Source organism: Sminthopsis crassicaudata, chromosome 3, assembly GCF_048593235.1.
Source record: "Sminthopsis crassicaudata isolate SCR6 chromosome 3, ASM4859323v1, whole genome shotgun sequence".
NCBI classification, from domain to species: Eukaryota; Metazoa; Chordata; class Mammalia; order Dasyuromorphia; family Dasyuridae; genus Sminthopsis; species Sminthopsis crassicaudata.
This window is the reverse complement of record NC_133619.1, coordinates 133697242-133715574: the sequence shown is the minus strand read 5'-3', so window position 1 is coordinate 133715574 and position 18333 is coordinate 133697242. Positions and strand designations below refer to the sequence as shown.

Below are 18333 nucleotides of genomic sequence, written 5' to 3'. Positions count from 1 at the left end.
ATAACTTTTAAACTAAAGCTCTTTAGTTAAGTATTGTGCAGGTATGTTTATATACATTTTGAAGGTAGGAGAACTCTTCTGAAGTTAAGTGTCATGTAATTAAGAAATGGTTAGAATGTAACTCAAAAGTTTTCCACTGAAAAAAAATTACAGAGTCATTGTATAATCTCTATTATGTTAAGTTAAAATGGAGGTACAGTAATGGCTTAAAGAATATTTATTCCTTGCTTTTTAATGCAAAAAAAGTGCCAATATTCTTTATTATATCATTGCTTACATTTTTAAGTTTCCATTAGAAGTACTTGATTTTTATAGGAAAACAAATATTCAACAATAATTGATGCAGAACATAAGAGGCAAAGAGTGCACTAAATTTTCGTGGGAGGATTCAGTCTCCTAAAAAAAAATCTGACAAAATATAGAGTTCTGTTACAACTTGAAAAGATAAAATTATAAGGTCTTAGGCTCCATAAAATTTTCAATGGAGTAATACAGAAAATGAGTTGAAATTGTTTGCAATATTGTAAAAGTATTTCTGTGAAATAATGGGCTATATTAGTGATCCCAGAGAAAATGAGTTCTTATGGCACAGTACTAAAAGTGTAGTATTATAATCTGTATCTGGTTACTTGGGAGTATGACAAGTTAAGTTCTTGTTGCAAAAACATTGGGGAATATGACCTTTGGTTTTGATTCTCCATTTAATTATATTCAAGAAGCATTTATTAATTGCCTACTGTGCTTTATGTTCACAAAGACACAATTATATAAGATAGACAAACATACCAACAGCCTGCAAAATGAATTTTGGAACAGCAGAATCCACAAAATCCTAGGGCAAAACAATTTTCTAGTCCAAGACAATTTAGGAAGTTGAAAAAACAAAAACAAAACAAACAAACAAACAAACAAAAAATGGTCTGTTGTGCCATAATCACTGTGTGATGATGAGAGACTGATCATGGTTCTACACAGTCAAGGAAACCCAAAAAAATAGCTTCTGAAGCTCTCCAACCAATGATAGTAAGGAGGTGAAAGAAGTGTAAGGAGATTACATGGATCATTTTTCTTGCACTGCGATCAAATCTCTGTTTCATTGCCTATGCATAGTTGGATGCCCATTGCTCATAGTCTTAGAGCAGGGGGAACACTAATATTGCATGAAAGACTGTGGACACAATAGAGCTTGAACTCTGTTCAGAGGTCTAAGGTGGAAAAGACTGCTTGTGATTTAACAGATCAGAACACAATCCAGGAGAATAGTAAACATATCTTTTCTTAGAGTTTATCACCTTGGAAAAACTGAAAATTATACAAAAAACTTACAAAAGCTCTAAAAACAACACTATAGAAAACCTGAAAATTGGCACAGTGCCCCTCCCACCTTAGGAACAAAGTTCAACAGTATTATTTTTTTAAATGTCAAAAAGTAGGCTGAAAAATGACCAAAAAACTGTAACAATAACGAAAGGTTATAAACCTAAAAACTTACTAGGGTGAAAGGGAAAGATTAACATACAAAATTGGAAGAAAACCAAATTAGATAAAAATGAGAATCAGATGTTCACTTTCTATCCTCCCCAAATACAAAATTTATGATAAAGCTCAAAAAAGAATTTAAAAATTCAAATTAAAAAAGAAATGAGAATGGTGCAAGAAAATCTTATTCAGAAACTCAAAAGCTTGATATAGGAAGCACAAAAAATACTGAAGAATATCTTAAGAGGATAGACAAAATTATAAAAAGAGGCACAAAAATGTACTTGAAAAGTTCTTAGAAAGGACAGTTGGCCAAATGAAAAAAATACAAATTCTCATTGAAGACAATAATTCCTTAAAATCAGAATTGGACAAATAAAAACTGGTATCTTCTGAAACTTCAAGGAAAAAGAAAATTAAATTAAAAGATAAAAAAACCCAAAAATATTAAATATATCACTATACAATCAATCAACCTGGAAAATAGATTCAGCAGAAATAATTCAAAAATCACCTTACCTCAAAAGCCATCATTAGAACAGAGCCCAGAAATCATTTTTCAGGAAATTATCAAGGAAAATTGCCCTCAGAGTCTACAACCATAGAATGAAATAGAAATGCAAAGACTCTACCAATTATTTTCTGAAAGACATCCCAAAAGGAAAACTCCCAGGAACATTATAGCAAAATTCCAGAGCTCATGGCCAAGGTGGAAAATTTTCAAGTAGCCAGATAAACACAAAACAAAAAGACTTTAAGTATTGTGGGCCTACTACAGTCAGGATAATACAACATTTAACAACTTCTACATTAAAAGATCAAAGATTTTGGAATTTCTATTTTGATGGCAAAGGAATTAAGATTAAAATGAAGAATTACCTATCCAGCAAAAGTGCGTATAATCCTTCAGATTAGGAAAAAAATATATATAATAGGTATATTCAAATAAGGGATTTTCATTCTTGATGAAAGGACCAGAGCTTAATAGAAAATTTGCCTTTCAAATAAAAGACTCAAGAAAAACATAAAAAGCTAAACAGGAAAGGTAAACTATATATGTATGAATATTTTGCAATAAAATCATGTCATTTGATCTAACCATAACACTACTTTGTTTCCCAAAGTGATTCCCCACCCCCCACACACACTTAATAGTATTTTTCCTTATTATAAGAGAGTTTTCAACATTTGCTTTGATAAAATTTTACATTCCAAATGTTTTCTTCCCTTTCTCCCCTCTTCAATATATTTTCCCAGTGTAATATAAGTTATATGTCTACAGTCATATTAAATACATTTTAAAATATTTTGTGAAATAAGAATCTTAAAGGAAAAAACACAGAAAAAAGTGGAAATATTGTGCTTTGATTTCCTGACTCCATAGTTCTTTTTCTGCATGTGGATAACACTTTTCCTCATGAGTCTTTCAGATGTATCTTAGATGATCATATTGTTGAGAATTAAATCTATAAAAGTTGATAATCATACAATATTCCTTTTACTATGTCCAATATTCTCCTGGTTCTGCTTACTTCACACAACATTATGTTCATGCAAGTCTTTCCAGGTTTTTTCCCCAAAAATCTCTGTTCATTTTTTATGGAATAGCATTCCATTCCATTCATATACCATACCTTGTTCAACCATTATCTGGCAGTTTCCCATTTTTTAATACCACAAGATGAGTTGCTATAAACAATTTTGTCCATATAGGTTCTTTTTCATTTTTTAAATTATCTCACAAGAACAATGTTAAAAGGAGGAGCAAGTATATGTACACAAATAGCCACAGCAATTCTTTTTGTAGTGGCAAAGAATTAGAAATAGAGGCGATGCACAAAAATTGTGGGATGACCAATTATTGGTGTATCATTGGTATATGAAATACTATTACACTAAAATGACAAACTTGCTTTCAGGAAAAAAACACACAAACATATATATATATATGTATGTATGTATTGATAAAAAGTGATCCAGGCTATTGTACATAATTATTGATAATGACTTAGCTATTTTAAGCAATAAAATACTCCAAGACAATTCTGAGGGACCTATGATGAAAAATACTGTCCCTCTTTAGAGAAAGAATTGAAGGAATCTGAATGTATAATGATGCTTTTATTTTCTTTCATTTGGAAGGGGGGTTGTTTTTGTTTTGGGTCTGTTCTCTTTCACAACATTAGAAATATAAAAAGTTTTGCATGACTGCAAATGCACAATTTTATAAAATGGCTTGCCTTTTTCAATGAGGTTAGAGAAAAGGGAAGACATTTAAAAACAATATTTTAAAAATGAATGTTAAAGTTTTTTTTTCCCTATTTAATTGGGAAAAAAAATAAACTACCAGATAAACTGGAGAAAAAAAGGCCATGAGGAGATTTTATAGAGTATGGTTGACTTATGTTTGCCCTTAAATGGAAGTAATCAAACACGCAATGACCAAGGTGCTTTCATTCTTCTGTGAGGGTGGGAATGAAGAATCTATCTTGTATTCCAACTAAGTAATCACAGTATAATTTAATTTAGGGGAAAACATTAATAATTAAGGAGATAAGGAAAATTTTCAAGTAGGAGATAAAATCCCAATGAATTAAGCTAGGAATTCTAAGAGGCTGAAGTGAACATGACATTGAGCATTAATTTCAGTCATAGTGGGAAACCTAAATACAAAAATTAGAAAAAACTAGGCTAGCTTGATTAAAATGTACAATATGCTAGGAGGATTAACGTTAATTAATTAGAAAGCTAAATTGTAACAAGGCTGTGGAGGATTTTTTTTTTTTTTAAACTAGAGAAGTTCCATTTTAATCTCGGTAGTAAGAAGCCAGTAAGAAATCTAAAGTCAGGAAGAAATGTAGCCAGACCTGTGCCCTATGAAGTTTATTTCTCTTCCACATGTAGGATACAGAAAGATAGAGTAATTATTAAGGGGCTAATGTTATGCCACAATCTCCTTGAGCTGTTCTACCTAGGTTTCCCTGCACTAGTTTCCCTTATTGTCCTGAATTTCCCTGAATTGTTCTCAGTTTCCTTAACTGTTCTGCCTCAGTCCCTTAAATTGTAAAACCTCCCTGGTTCATTAAGACTGAGGACCATTTGCTCTAAAGTTATAAATTGTCAATGGGAGATGAGAAGCAGATCAGACTTTCTGGCTCCTAGTTGCTTCTGCCCCCAAGAATTTATGACAATGCCCCTCTAAAATATTCCAAAAGATAAGACTATCTCAGATACTTCACTGACATCTTTACTTCTGTTTATTCGAACTTCCTGACTCTGGCTTTTAGTAAGAATTTACAGCCTTCCCGCCCTACCCCATCATGACAGAACCAAGTAGTTCTAACTTTTCCCACTCTTTTCTTTGTCTGAAAAGCTATAAAAGGGTTTATCATTCCCCGATTGATTACTGGATACTTTGAGACGAGAGTCCTGTTCAGTCAATTAAACTCTTCAATTAATGAAATATTAAAAACTCTCTAATCTCTATCTTGCCTCAGTTTCTCCGGAATTACACTATTTCACTAGTCCAATTAAGAAATGATGAGAGTCTCAATGTAGTCAAGTTATTTTTTCCATTGCAACTTTACCCATTATAATTGTGATATATCTTGGATAGATGTAAGAAATTAAATGGGTATTTTTTTTTTTTTTTTGTGGGGGATTTGCAGAAGATGCAGATGATGCATGAAAACCAACAGAAGATAGAGAAAAAGTTAAGAAACCCAGCATTTACATATAAACATATGTTTATAATTGTGTATTATTTACTAATATCAATCCAAATTTTCTAAGACACTCTAAACACTCCATAAAAAAAATAAAATAAAATAAAAATAAAAACAAATCAGCTATCTTCTGGTGTAAGTTGTACATGTTTAGTTTTAGGTGTCTATAGGAAATTCCTAAAAATCAGTTGATGGTATAGAATTTGAAATCAGAGGAGAGATATTGACATAAAGGATTTGATTTAACTGTTTAGATGTTATTTTATCTTCCTCAGTGTCAAAATCTGTAAAATAGGTATAATTACAGTGAGAATCAAATGACACAATATAAATTGATTTCATGTGACTAAAACACTAAATTGAATAATTGAACTTGTTGTAATTCTATTACATGGAGATAGTGAATAAAGACTTGAAGAGTTTTAAGGAGAGGAAGAGGAATTGAATAAAGTCCCTGCAAAACAAACTAGAAAGCATATAGGAAGCTACAAGGAGAACCGTTAAATAAATGTCAGCAAAGAAGCAAAGATTATTTGGGAAGAACCAGTGTTCTATGTCAAAACCTGAAAATAGGTTAAAAAAAAAATGACTATCACCTTTAGTAATTAACCAGTTATTTGTGATGTCCAGAGAAATCCATTTCTGTAAAGGGCTAGAACTGAGCAATGCACTTGGATAATGAAGCACGTGAGACTAATTGCCAATTGGACGGTTCCCTATTAACTTGTTTAAGGTTGACCCTCCCCAGCTGTTCTGTGCTGACTTGATTGGTGAGACAAAGAGAGGGAAGTGACTTGTGTGGGAGGAGTAAGAGAAACTTGGGTGGTGGAACTCACCCTCACTTGCACTCGTGACCTGGCATTGGAGGTGAAGGTAAAGATCTAGAATAAAGACATTTAGTGGTCCTGACTCCTGCTGATTTCTGGAAAGATAGAGTTCCAGCATTTGGCGCCCAACGTAGGGCTGGCACCCTACTTCCACCAAAGTCCTCCTGTGACCAGGAGATTAGGTGAGTATTCTAATAGAAATAAGGAACTTACCTTGTTAAGGACTAAATTAGCAATCTCTAGTAACTGAGATGGGGCAGATGTTAGGTAAATCCTGGGCCTCAGCTGACCCTGCTCCAACCCCAGCCCCTGCCTCATCTAGCAATGCTATAGAGGATATAATTTAGATAATTGATGAGAAAAGTTTACTTGTTCCCATCCCACAAATGAATAATCTCTTACACTCATTGATTCGCACGTCCCCTTGGTTCTTAAATGAAGAAACAGATAAATGGAAGCTAGTGGGACTTGAAATGAAAGAATTTTACTCAAAAAATGGGCTTTGTCAAATTTTCCCAGAGGTATTTTATCTATACAACTTGATTCTATTAGACTTAAGCTATCAAGAAGAGTTTAGAAGAAGGAAGAGTTCTAAAAAGGCACAGAGAAGGAAGAGTAAGGAAGAAAAGATAGAAGATAGGCAAACTCAGGACATTGCCAGAGGGCAAGGGGATTTGAATGAGGAATCTGAGTGTGTAGACTATGATTGTCCAGAATAAATTTCAACCCCACCTAGAGAGCAGATTATTGATCAGCCCACATCCACTCCACCTACAGGGACTGAGGGAGGAGGAGTAGTGGGAGGGGCAGTGACATCATCAGTGCCCCCCCTCCTCCCACACAGAGCCCCCCCCCCCCCAACAACTGCCCACTCCTGTAACTAGATTAGAAAGAGGGCTTATTGAAGCAATTGAAAATGGAAAAGAAGTAGATAATGATTTCAAACTTCAAATTTTTCCCGTGATTCAACAGTATAATTCTGCAGGTCAAGAGAGTAGAAGATATGCTCCTTTTAATATGGATGTCCTTAAAAACCTGAAAAAATCTTGCACTGTCTTTGGGGCTACATCAGATTATGTTAAGATGTTAATACACAATTTGGCTTATGAAATCTTAACCCCTAGTGACTGGAAAGTCATTGCAAAAGTGTGCTTAGAACCTGGACAAAATTTGTTGTGGTTTTCTGAATTTACTGAGCTCTGTAGAATTCAAGCCCAACAAAATAGTCAAAGTGCAGCTAATACTTCCATCACCTATGACCTACTAATAGGTGTAGGTTCTTATGCAGACGCTTAGGTACAGATTAATTACTCCATAACAGCATTTGAGCAAATTTCTGCTGCTGCTATCAAAGCATGGGCTTCTCTCCCCAGTAAAAACTACAAGGGTGAGACCTACACAAAAATTGTACAGGGACCAAATGAACCTTTTGCTGATTTTGTGGCACGTTTGCAGACAGCTGTCATACAGATTAATGGTGAAAATGAAGTAACAGACACTTTGGTGAGGCAACTTGCTAGAGACAATGCCAATGAGGTTTGTAGAAGGATTATACTAGGACTACGTAAGGATGCTCCTTTAGAGGAGATCATAAGACGCTGTGCCACAATGGGCACAAATACCTTTTATAGCCAGGCTATGATGCAGAATTCCCAAGATCCCAACATGGGGAGACAGGATCCCTTTTGGCAAGGGGTTTCCAGAGAGACTCGTCAATGCTTTCAATGCGGTAAAGTAGGCCATTTGAAAGCTCAATGTTGGCATAGAGACAGAGTGAGAAGACAGGCTGGGAGAACAAGACTCAAAACCCCATGTCCAAAATGCAACAGAAGACTCCATTGGGCCTCAGAGTGTAGACTGATTCAGGGAAACGGGATGAGGGGCCCAGCTCCAGGGCCCCAGGCAAAAAACACTTGGGGCATGATGGCAGCCGATGCCACACCCAGAGAGTGCCTCCAAGTCCAATACCCAGACATGACCAATCAGCCAGGAAGCCATCTGAGGGGAGAAAGATATTACAATTAGGGAGGATAGAGTTGTATGCAGCTGGGACAATTGAGATACCCCTTGGAGAGGTGAAATCTGTTCCTCTCCAACCTATGGATCCCTTGCCTCCAGGCACAATACGCTTGACCATTTCACCTCCTGAGAGTACTTACAAGACAGTGTTCATTCATACACTGATGTGGGAAACTGGGGAATGTGTAGATAATATCCCAGTCACTAACACAGGGAGACAATGTGTGACTTATTAACCAGGGGAAGTAGTAGCATCAGGTTTATTGATACAGACCCCTAATAAGCAACTTGGTGACTGACAGTCACCCATGTTCGGACTCCAAGCAGAAAAACCCAGGAATATACTGGACAGCAGCTGTGACAGCTGACCGACCTATGCTCACCATCTATATAAATGGCATAGCATTAGAAGGACTGGTGGACACAGATACAGATCGCACAGTCATTAGAGGTGCCAACTGGCCCAGTCACTGGCCAAAGAAAAAGGCAGACACCTACATGTCTGGGGTAGGAGGATCAATAGCAGCTGAAGTTAGTGCTACCCCTTTAAGATGGGTATTTGAAGGTGAAACAGGAGTTTTTACTCCTTTTATAGTTGAAAAAATCCCCATCAATCTGTGGGGAAGAGACATTTTACAACAATTAGGGTTAAAAATGAGTACTTCGGTTTTTTAGGCAGGGCTGCTGTTGAAGGCCTGCCAACACTTTCACCTGTTCCTATGCAGTGGAAAACTGATACACCAGTGTGGATAGAACAGTGGCCCTTAGATAACAATAAAATTCAGGCCTTACTAGATATAGTACAGGAACAACTTGACCAAGGACACTTACAACCTTCTCTAAGTCCTTGGAATTCCCCAGTATTTGTTGTAAAAAAGAAATCTGGAAAATGGAGAATGTTGACTCATTTAAGAAAGGTAAATGAACAGATGGAAACTATGGGAACTCTTCAACCTGGACTTCCATCTCCTACTCAGTTGCCTAGAGAATGGCCTCTGTGGGTTATAGACATTAAGGATTGTTTCTATTCTATCCCTCTAGATAAGGAGGATATGAAAAGATTTGCCTTTTCAGTGCCCAGCGTTAACTTAGCTGAACCTTATAAAAGATATGAATGGACAGTTTTGCCACAGGGAATGAAAAACAGCCCTACTATGTGTCAAATGTATGTTGCTGCTGCTCTTAGTCCAGTAAGAAAAGCATTTCCAAAAGTAATGTTATTACATTACATGGATGATATATTGGGATGTGCATCTGAGGAACAAATGTTAGAAGCATGTCTACAAAAAACCATAGAAACACTAAGGAATTATAAATTGCATATAGCTTCAGAAAAGATTCAAAGACATGCTCCTTTTCAATATTTAGGATATGAAGTATATCCTAAGGTGCTTACAGTACAAAAACTCTCCTTAAGAAGAGAGAAGCTAAACACCTTAAATGACTTCCAGAAATTGATAGGAGATATCCAATGGATGCGTCCCGTGCTAGGCTTGACTACCTGTCAATTGCAACCATTATATGACATTTTAAGGGGAGACAGTGCTTTAAATTCACCACGCCAGCTTACAAAAGAAGCTCAAGAGGCTTTGAGACAAGTTGAACTGGCTTTATCCAATGTGGTTGAAAGAGTGACTCAAAAACCCTTGGAAATATCAGTTTTTGCTACACAAGAGGCCCCTACAGCAGTCCTTCATCAAGGAGACAGTGTGATAGAGTGGGTGAACCTCCCAGCACAACGAGAACAAAGCCTTATTCCTTACCCAGTGCTTGTGGCTAGAATTTTATTAAAGGCCATTAAACGAGCAGTACAATTATCTGGGACAAGACCTGACAAGATATATACCTTTTATACTAATGCACAAGTTAATGTGTGCTGCAAAACCATCCCAGAGTGGCAAATTTTATTAACCATGGCTCCAAATTTTGCACATGGGTCTCCATTAAAGATAACCAGACTGCTACATAATTGACAATGGATTCTTGAAGAAAAGGTTTCCAAAGTTCCTCTTAAAGGACCAACTATCTTTACAGATGCATCCAAACATAATATTTGCGCTGTGTATTCTCGTGACTTAACTATAAAGAAAGTAATCAGAACTCCTTTTCAGTCCACTCAGCAGAATGAATTGTATGCAATCATTCTAGCTCTTGCTTATTATCCGGGAGACATAAATATAATATCTGATTTGGCCTATTCAGTAGGTGTGGTACAAAGAATTGCCACAGCCCAAATAAAATTTGTAGCCTCCAATATATATCAGCTCTTTAAAGAGCTTCAAGAGCAAGTGAGAAAGCATCCAGGTAAGATTTATATTTTGCATGTCCACTCCCATAGTGGACTTCCAGGTCCTATTTTTGATGGTAATTCAAAGGCAGATAGCCTTCTAATCATGCTGGCCAGTACTCCTTTATTTCAAGAAGCACAAGAGTCTCATTCTAAATATCATCAGGCTGCCCAAGCTTTACGTTTGCAGTTTGGAATAACAAGAGAAGAAGCTAGGAGCATAGTAAAAGCCTGTACAGCTTGTCTTCCTTTCCATGCTCCTACACTCCCTCCAGGGAAGAACCCTCGTGGTTTGAGACCTAAAGAAATTTGGCAAATGGAAGTGACCCATTATAAATCTTTTGGTCGTCTATCTTTTATCCATGTCGTGGTAGACACCTTTTCAGGATTCACATTTGCAATGACAGCAGCAAAAGAGACAGCCCGAGTGGTAACTGAATTCCTTATACAAGCATTTGCAATTATGGGTGTGCCACAAGCAATAAAAACAGACAATGGACCTGCATATACATCTAAACATTTTACACACTTTTGTGCACAGTATAAGATTTTACATACCACGGGCATACCCTTTAATCCTCAAGAGCAGGCAATAGTAGAGAGAAGAAACAGAGATATTAAGACACTCCTCCAAAAACAAAAGAAAGGGGGAGCCACGGGTAACCCTAGAGAACTTCTAAATTTAGTTCTCTATACCATTAATTTTTAAATTTTTGACAAAGATGCACTGGCTCCAGCAGACAGGTTTTATAACTCACCAGAAGGGCAGTGTCCAGTGCGAGCAGCTCCACTGTCTTTAGATAATCGCCAAGTGATGTGGAGAGACCCAGAAAGTGGTGAATGGAAGGGACCAGATAGGTTAACTGCTTGGGGGAGAGGGTTTGCTTGTATCTCTACAGATGGAGAAGGAATCAGATGGGTGCCAACGAGCCGAATTCGCCTTGTCCATCGGAGAGAGACAGAGAAGACCCTTGAAACGAAGGAGAAGGCCCAAGAAACATCTGGTGGTTCCGTTGCTGACTGTGCCCACCACTGAAAGAACCTGGCAGTTATGGCGTTTGACCCATGGACATCAAAAACTGTTGGACTTGAAAGTCTCAGGAATCATTGGATTCTCTGAGACATCATAAGACTATTGTAGGACTGAAATCCTCAGGAATCATTGGATTCTCTGAGACATCATAAGACTATTATAGGACTGAAAGTCCTCAGGAATCATTGGATTCTCTGAGGCATCATAAGACTATTGTAGGACTTGAAAATCCTCAGGAATCATTGGATTCTCTGAGCCATCATAAGACTGTTGCTGGATTTCAAAAACTTGTGGGGATCATTGGATTCCCTAACATATAAAAAGACTGATGTGGGATTTCAAAAACTTGTGGGGATCATTGGATTCCCTAACAGTGAAGCAATGGACAATAGATTGGTTTTGGACTATCTCTTGGTTGCTGAAGAAGGGGTCTGTGTGTCTGGTGTTTACATACCCTCCTTCTAGGACTTCTGGAAATCTCTTACAATACCATGTTGATTTATATTGTTTGTTATATCACTACTTGCATGTACAATTCCTGTTTGTTACACCACATCGAGTCTGCACTGACTGTGGGGAGAGTCACCACTAATAGCCTCTGTGTTATTGCTATGTGCTTGTGTAATAACTCCCATGCTGATGGGTTTGTGCATACTTGTCTCTAATAAGGCCCTTCAATCCAGAAACCCACTAGCAAATCCCCACTTCTCTTTGATGCTTTTCATCTCCCTTCCTGAGATGTCAGGGAGGGCGTGATTATCTCATTTTTAGTGCTTTCATCTCCCCTCCTGAGAAGTCAGGGGGGGCGTTATCACCTCCTTTTTGGGGTTCTCATCTCCCTGAAAAGTCAGGGATGGCACGACCTCCTGTGGTCTAAAACAAAAGAAAGCAGGAGATGTAAAGGGCTAGAACTGAGCAATGCACTTGGATGATGAAGCACGTGAGACTAATTGCCAATTGGATGGTTCCCTATTAACTTGTTTAAGGTTGACCCTCCCCAGCTGTTCTGTGCTGACTTGATTGGTGAGACAAAGAGAGGGAAGTGACTTGTGTGGGAGGAGTAAGAGAAACTTGGGTGGTGGAACTCACCCTCACTTGCACTCGTGACCTGGCATTGGAGGTGAAGGTAAAGATCTAGAATAAAGACATTTAGTGGTCCTGACTCCTGCTGATTTCTGGAAAGATAAGAGTTCCAGCACATTTCAGTTGAATGGTGAGATTATAAACCGGACTGAAAGGTCTGAGAAGTATGGCTTTTCTGGATTTCCTCTTCTATGAAATTTAAGTATTGAACTAGATGGCCATTAATAACCCTTTTAGTTAGATCTGACTTTTTAATCCTATTATTCTATAATCTCAAGAAGGTGAGATTAGTTACTATTTCTATCTGTAGTCATCTACAGTCTTAAGTGTTTCATTCTATTCTTTTTCAAATTAAGTAGTCAATTTGAAAAAAAAAAACACAAAAAAAAATTAAAGATTGTGGGGATAAAGTGGAAAGGGGAGTGTTGCATCCTAATCAGATTAGGAGATATCCATGTCAAAACACTTTTGAGATTAAGATATTGAATTCCATTTGTAGGACTTGCTATTATTGCTTTGTATAATTCTAGTCCACACCATTCAAAAATGAAAATTGTGAAATAAGCAATTATGTAGAAAAGGTTATTTGCTACCAAAGGGAAAATTTTACTATACAGTTACTTATTTCTCAATTTTCATCTTCTAGAGTTTGTAATGGAGGAGTAAAAATTGTATAAAACAAAGCAAATAGAAATGGTAATTCTTCACCTTGCCTTCATGGAATCAGAGAATCATGGAATCTTGTTTCAGTTTTATGTTAACCTTATAAACCAGATTACAAGGGGCTAAGTAACATGGTCTTTTTGTATTTCTTATCTTCCTTTTATGAGGAGGAAATTGAGGGAGGATAAAGTGAATTGCCCAGAGTCATATAGTGTCTTAACATGGCCTTCCTGCCTCTAGGTACAGAACATTATGCATTTATATTCTTGCATCAATTGTGGAAAAAATGACATATTAGCAAAGCATGGAAAAACACAGCATAAACCTTAAAGTGTTGTAAATGCTAATAATGTTGCCCATTGTGTTGAAGTCCTTCTATTTGAATTTTCCATTTGCTATTTATCATTCTTCCTACATGAACATTCTTTTAATAGGTGTATGTGTCTTTAGAATGTTACCTAGATTCAATTAAGATGCACTACTCTCCATTTTCCATTATGGACAAAATAATGCCTTTCATAAAAAAAAAAAAAAAAAAAAAAAAGACTAAACCTTAAGGAGATTTAATTGTTATGATTACAATTCTTTCATAGCCAGCTCACAATCTCTTTCCATTTTGTGAAACTTCGGTCCTTTTTTTGTAATAAATCCTTGATATAAAGGCTGTACTAGATGCCTCCTAGTTGCTTTGTTACTGTTGTGTCTCTTTTTATTCATAACACCAATCCCTCTCATCTTTTTTGCTTTCTATTTGATTCTTTCCCCTCCAGTCCTCAAAGATATATTGCAAGAATGAAAACAATATGTACAGGTAAATAAATGCATGTAGTATATTTGACTAAATACAAAGTTAGTTAAGAAAGGTGTTAGATTAATACAGAAAAGTGGTGCTTTTTGGGGGTAAGCTTTGAGTGGATCTTGGGATTACAAGAGGTGGAAATGAAGAGGGAAAGGATTTGTGGAACAGAGCGTTGTCACTCTGTGCAAAGGCATAGAAACTGAAGATAGATGGTACTTAGAATTTTGTATATGATCTTCTAATTCATTTGTAGACAGCTGTGCTATAGGAGCCATTCTGCTTTGATTTTTTTTCTGTGTGGTTTCTAAAATTAAGTCTTTTCTCTGAGGAAATCACATACTTGCCTCATTTTCTAAACTATTAGTTTCACTTTCAGCTTTAGAAAGCTTTTTAGTACATCACTGTTATATCTTAGTTTGTCTTGTAAATGAAGCCTTGTTTTCATTGATACATATTGTCAAGTTCTACATTGGATGTCTGACTGCAATATCAAGAATATCAGCATTTATATGGGAAGAGTTTGATTCAATTTTGGTCTGTAGTATGTATCTGTTTTGTTTTTCACCTTCCAATCTAGAGTCCAGCATTGCGTGCTCTGTTACCAGAGTATTTACTTATCAACTGTACTGAAATATTGTTTCTGTTAATGTTTCCTTCAGTTTTAATTCCTTTTGAAGCTCCTTATTCTTTTATTTTAAAACTTCATTTACTTTGTTAAATTTTATTTTTCTTGATCCTTAATTTTTGTTGTCTGGTTCCACTTTAAGATTGACAATTTCGTCTTTGGGGATTTGATTTTTATGCAGCAGAAGTTATTTTGTGACTATCAAGAACCTCAAAATTCTGAAACATTTTGGAATAAGTTTCTTCTATCTCCTTCTGTTTCAAAAGATGATTATTCAGAATCCTTTCTTGCAAAACTCTGGCACCCTGATTCCAAAAAGTTGTCTTTTACCATCTCACTCTTCTTAAACCTGGGCCTACAGGGTTCTCTGCACCATTCAATGTTACGATGCTCAGATTGGGATTTCATTTCTCTTGTTTTTGACAATTCTTCCTGTAGTCCAGTAATCATATTTTCTAAGCTTTTAACTTTTCTTGTGAGTTGTGTACATCCTGTTTTTTTAAGTTTTACTGATCGTTCAGTGAGAACAGTAGCCTGGATTTTCAAAAGACGAACAGAATCTTCTTTGTCTAGGGGAGGTCCCTCAAAAGTAAATTCAGGACCAGAAGCCCTTTCTGAACAGCTGATTTTGGGAGAAAGGTGCTGATTATGTTCCTTGCGTATTTCATACTGATTAATTAGTTGGCTATGAATAGGATAACCACTGACAATAGCATACTCCTTAGCTGTCCATCCATATATGTCTTGGCAAGAAAGGTCAACAGCTTCATATTGAAGAATTAGACTGACTATGATTGTTGGTTCACTGCTAACAGCAATCATGAGGGCTGTTCTTTTGGATTTATCTGTGGCATTCACATTTGCTCCATTCTTTAAAAAAAAATCTACCATATCAGGGTTATTTTCTGTAATTGCAAGCAAAAGTGGTGTATAGCCTTCCTTGTTTTTTGCTTCAATATCAGTTTGATGTTTAAGAAGCTTTGTTGCTATGGCTTTGTTCAGACCAGAAGCAGCATAGTGAAGTGCAGTGTTGTTATTCGAGTCCACAAGATTAGCATCTGCACCATGTTCGAGCAAGATTGTTGCACATTCCTCCTGCTGACACTGCACTGCCTTAATTAAAGGTGTTCTGCGGTCGTTGTCACATAAGTTGAGCTTGCATTTTCTCTCTACTAATAGAGATACAACATCTGGGTATCCATTAGCACAAGCCAGGTGTAGAGGCGTCCGCTTCACTTTATCTACATCGTTTACATTGTGCTTTCTAAGCAGCAGCAGCTTCTGCACTTTCACCACATCCCCGATCCAGGCAGCTTTGTGGAGCTTCCCCAGGTCTTTGTCCCTGATGAGGTACCCTGCGTTGGGGTCGGATGCTCGGGCTCCACAGTCTCTTGTCGGGGTGGCAAAGGAACAAGATGGAGACTGCCCTTTCCTGTTGCCGAAATTGAAAATCTTCTTCATCCCAGAGGCAAGCTTAACAGGTGAGAACTCGTGAGGAAGCCCTCTCTTGGTCCTTCAGCCTGCTCCGAGATCTAATGTCCACTCAGAATTAAAAAATAAAAAAAAAATAAAAAAAATTAATAACTGAAGGCCAAAGGGACCCCTGAGTGCGCAGCAGTTACAAACAATTCCAAAGTCGAGAAGATTGCAGCCATAGCAACACCCAGAGGGTAACTGAACTGCGCGTGCGTTTATCAGATTACACACAGGGACTCAATGGTAGTCACAAAGGGGTGAGTGACCATGTGCCAGGTCCTTTAGCTATCAGCACAAAGAGGCATCTCGAGAAGGCGAAGTTGGTCCTTCTGCTTCTTTTGCTATTGATTCTTTAGAGTCTCCAACTGAAATGTGATATGTAGTGGCTCCCCAGAGATGGGGTCATGGCTGGAAGAAAAGGCGTAAGGTGAAGACATGCATCTTAAAGATGAATTTGCAGGTGTGGGGAGTCAGAAAAAATTATGTAATTTTCAAAATGCAGTTCAACTTAACTTTTATCTTCATGTTCCATTATAGCACTAGCACAATTTCAATACTCAAATAGCTCAATAACAAAATAGATTTGTTAATAGAATAATGTGGTCATCTGACCTTTCAACAATGCCATATTATGGACAATTATGCCATATGCAAGTTTTTATTTCCATTGCTCATCCATTTTTTATGATTAGACCTAACTCGTTTTTGTTTTCATGGCTTTTCTATTTTTTGTTTGTTTGTTTGTTTTCAAAATGAACTTGTAATTTTAAGTATAAGGAGTTTACTGCAGTAAATTGTAGGAGATGTAGAATTGGTGCCTAGATCTTTCTTATTCTGAGACCATTTCTCTTTGTCCTTGATGCATTGCTTCCCTTTGTTCAGAACATGCTTTCATCAAAAGTCATATCTGATATTAATGTCGAGAAAAATAATTAAATATAATTTTTTCCAGCCCTTCTAGCATGAAATCTTGTACTTTTTGTTGCAACTATCAGAGCTATCTCTTTAAAAGGAAGAGAACTTAAGTTTTCATTTTCATTTCATGGATAAAATTATTTCTTAAAATCAATAAATGGAGAATGGTCACAGATTCTCTACATTTCTCAAGCAACTCCATGGCTGTATGATCTCACTGCAGAAAAAAATAATACAAAAAACTTAGTTGGTCCCCTTCTCACAACTGAAAAATGGATAATTGCAAAAATGAATTTATAGAAAAGAGAAAGCAAATATATATTTTTTGCATTACATTATTTTGTTTTGATTTTGATTTATTCCTTGTCAAGAACCTTTAATTTTTTTTTCTTTTCAATTTTCTTGAATTTTCAAATCTTTAAGATGTCTTGAGTGCCAGTTCCTGAGTTCATGCTTTAGCATGAATTTCACCTGTGTAAATCAATGGATTCAAACATTCATTCTGAATGTATTAAGAACTGTTTCTGCTCCTTAAAATAATCAGATGCAGAAGTAGAAGACAGAAATCCCATTTCACTTTTGTAGATAAGAGACTCATTAAAAATCACCATAAGAACTCTGGAAGGTACAGGTTATTTTAGAAATCCAATTCAAAAGATATTTTATCTTTATTGTACTCAACTTACCATTTTAGTTAGATCATAGGTATAAAAATAGCAAGTAGGCAGTCCCAGCCCTCAAACATCAAGGCAAGACAAAAAATATATTCATCAAGTATTATCTATTTGCCAGGAACTCTGCTAAGTGATGAAGATACAGATAAAAGCAAAGCAAAAAGCAGATCTTGTTTTAAAATAACTCACATTAAAATGAGTTAAGAAAACATATAACATAAGCTTTATAGTAAGAGAAAGAAGGCAATGAATCCTTACACAAGTATTGTGGCAATTTCTGGAGAGTCAGAAGCACATGTACAATAGACATGAGGTTTAGCCAGCCTATATCAGAACCCCAAGTGGAAAACCCTTGAAGGAACTCATGAATGAAAGAAACTGATGTGGGTAAAAGGATATTTTTTTATTATTAATATAGCTTTTTATTTACAAGATATAAGCATGGGTAATTTTACAGCACTGACAATTGCTAAGCCTTTTGTTTCAATTTTTCCTCTCCTTTCCCTCATCCCCCAGGTTGACCAATACATGTTACATATGTTAAAGTATAAATTAAATACAATATATGTATACATGTCCAAACAGTTGTTTTGCTGTATAAAAAGAATCGGACTTTGAAATATTGTACAATTAGCTTGTGAAGGAAATCAAAAATGCAGGCAGACAAAAATAGGGGTATTGGAAATTCTATGTAGTGGTTCATAGTCACCCCCAGAGTTCTTTCACTG

At 36.4% G+C, this 18333-nt stretch overlaps 1 protein-coding gene across 1 annotated transcript; it reads right to left on the bottom strand.

Moving 5' to 3' along the window:
* Positions 1-13922: 13922 nt before the first annotated feature.
* LOC141560712 (uncharacterized) lies at positions 13923-16327 on the bottom strand. Its single transcript, XM_074299341.1, has one exon. The coding sequence runs from the start codon at positions 15999-16001 to the stop codon at positions 14811-14813; it is 1191 nt and encodes a 396-aa protein (XP_074155442.1). The 5' UTR covers positions 16002-16327; the 3' UTR covers positions 13923-14810.
* Positions 16328-18333: the final 2006 nt, after the last annotated feature.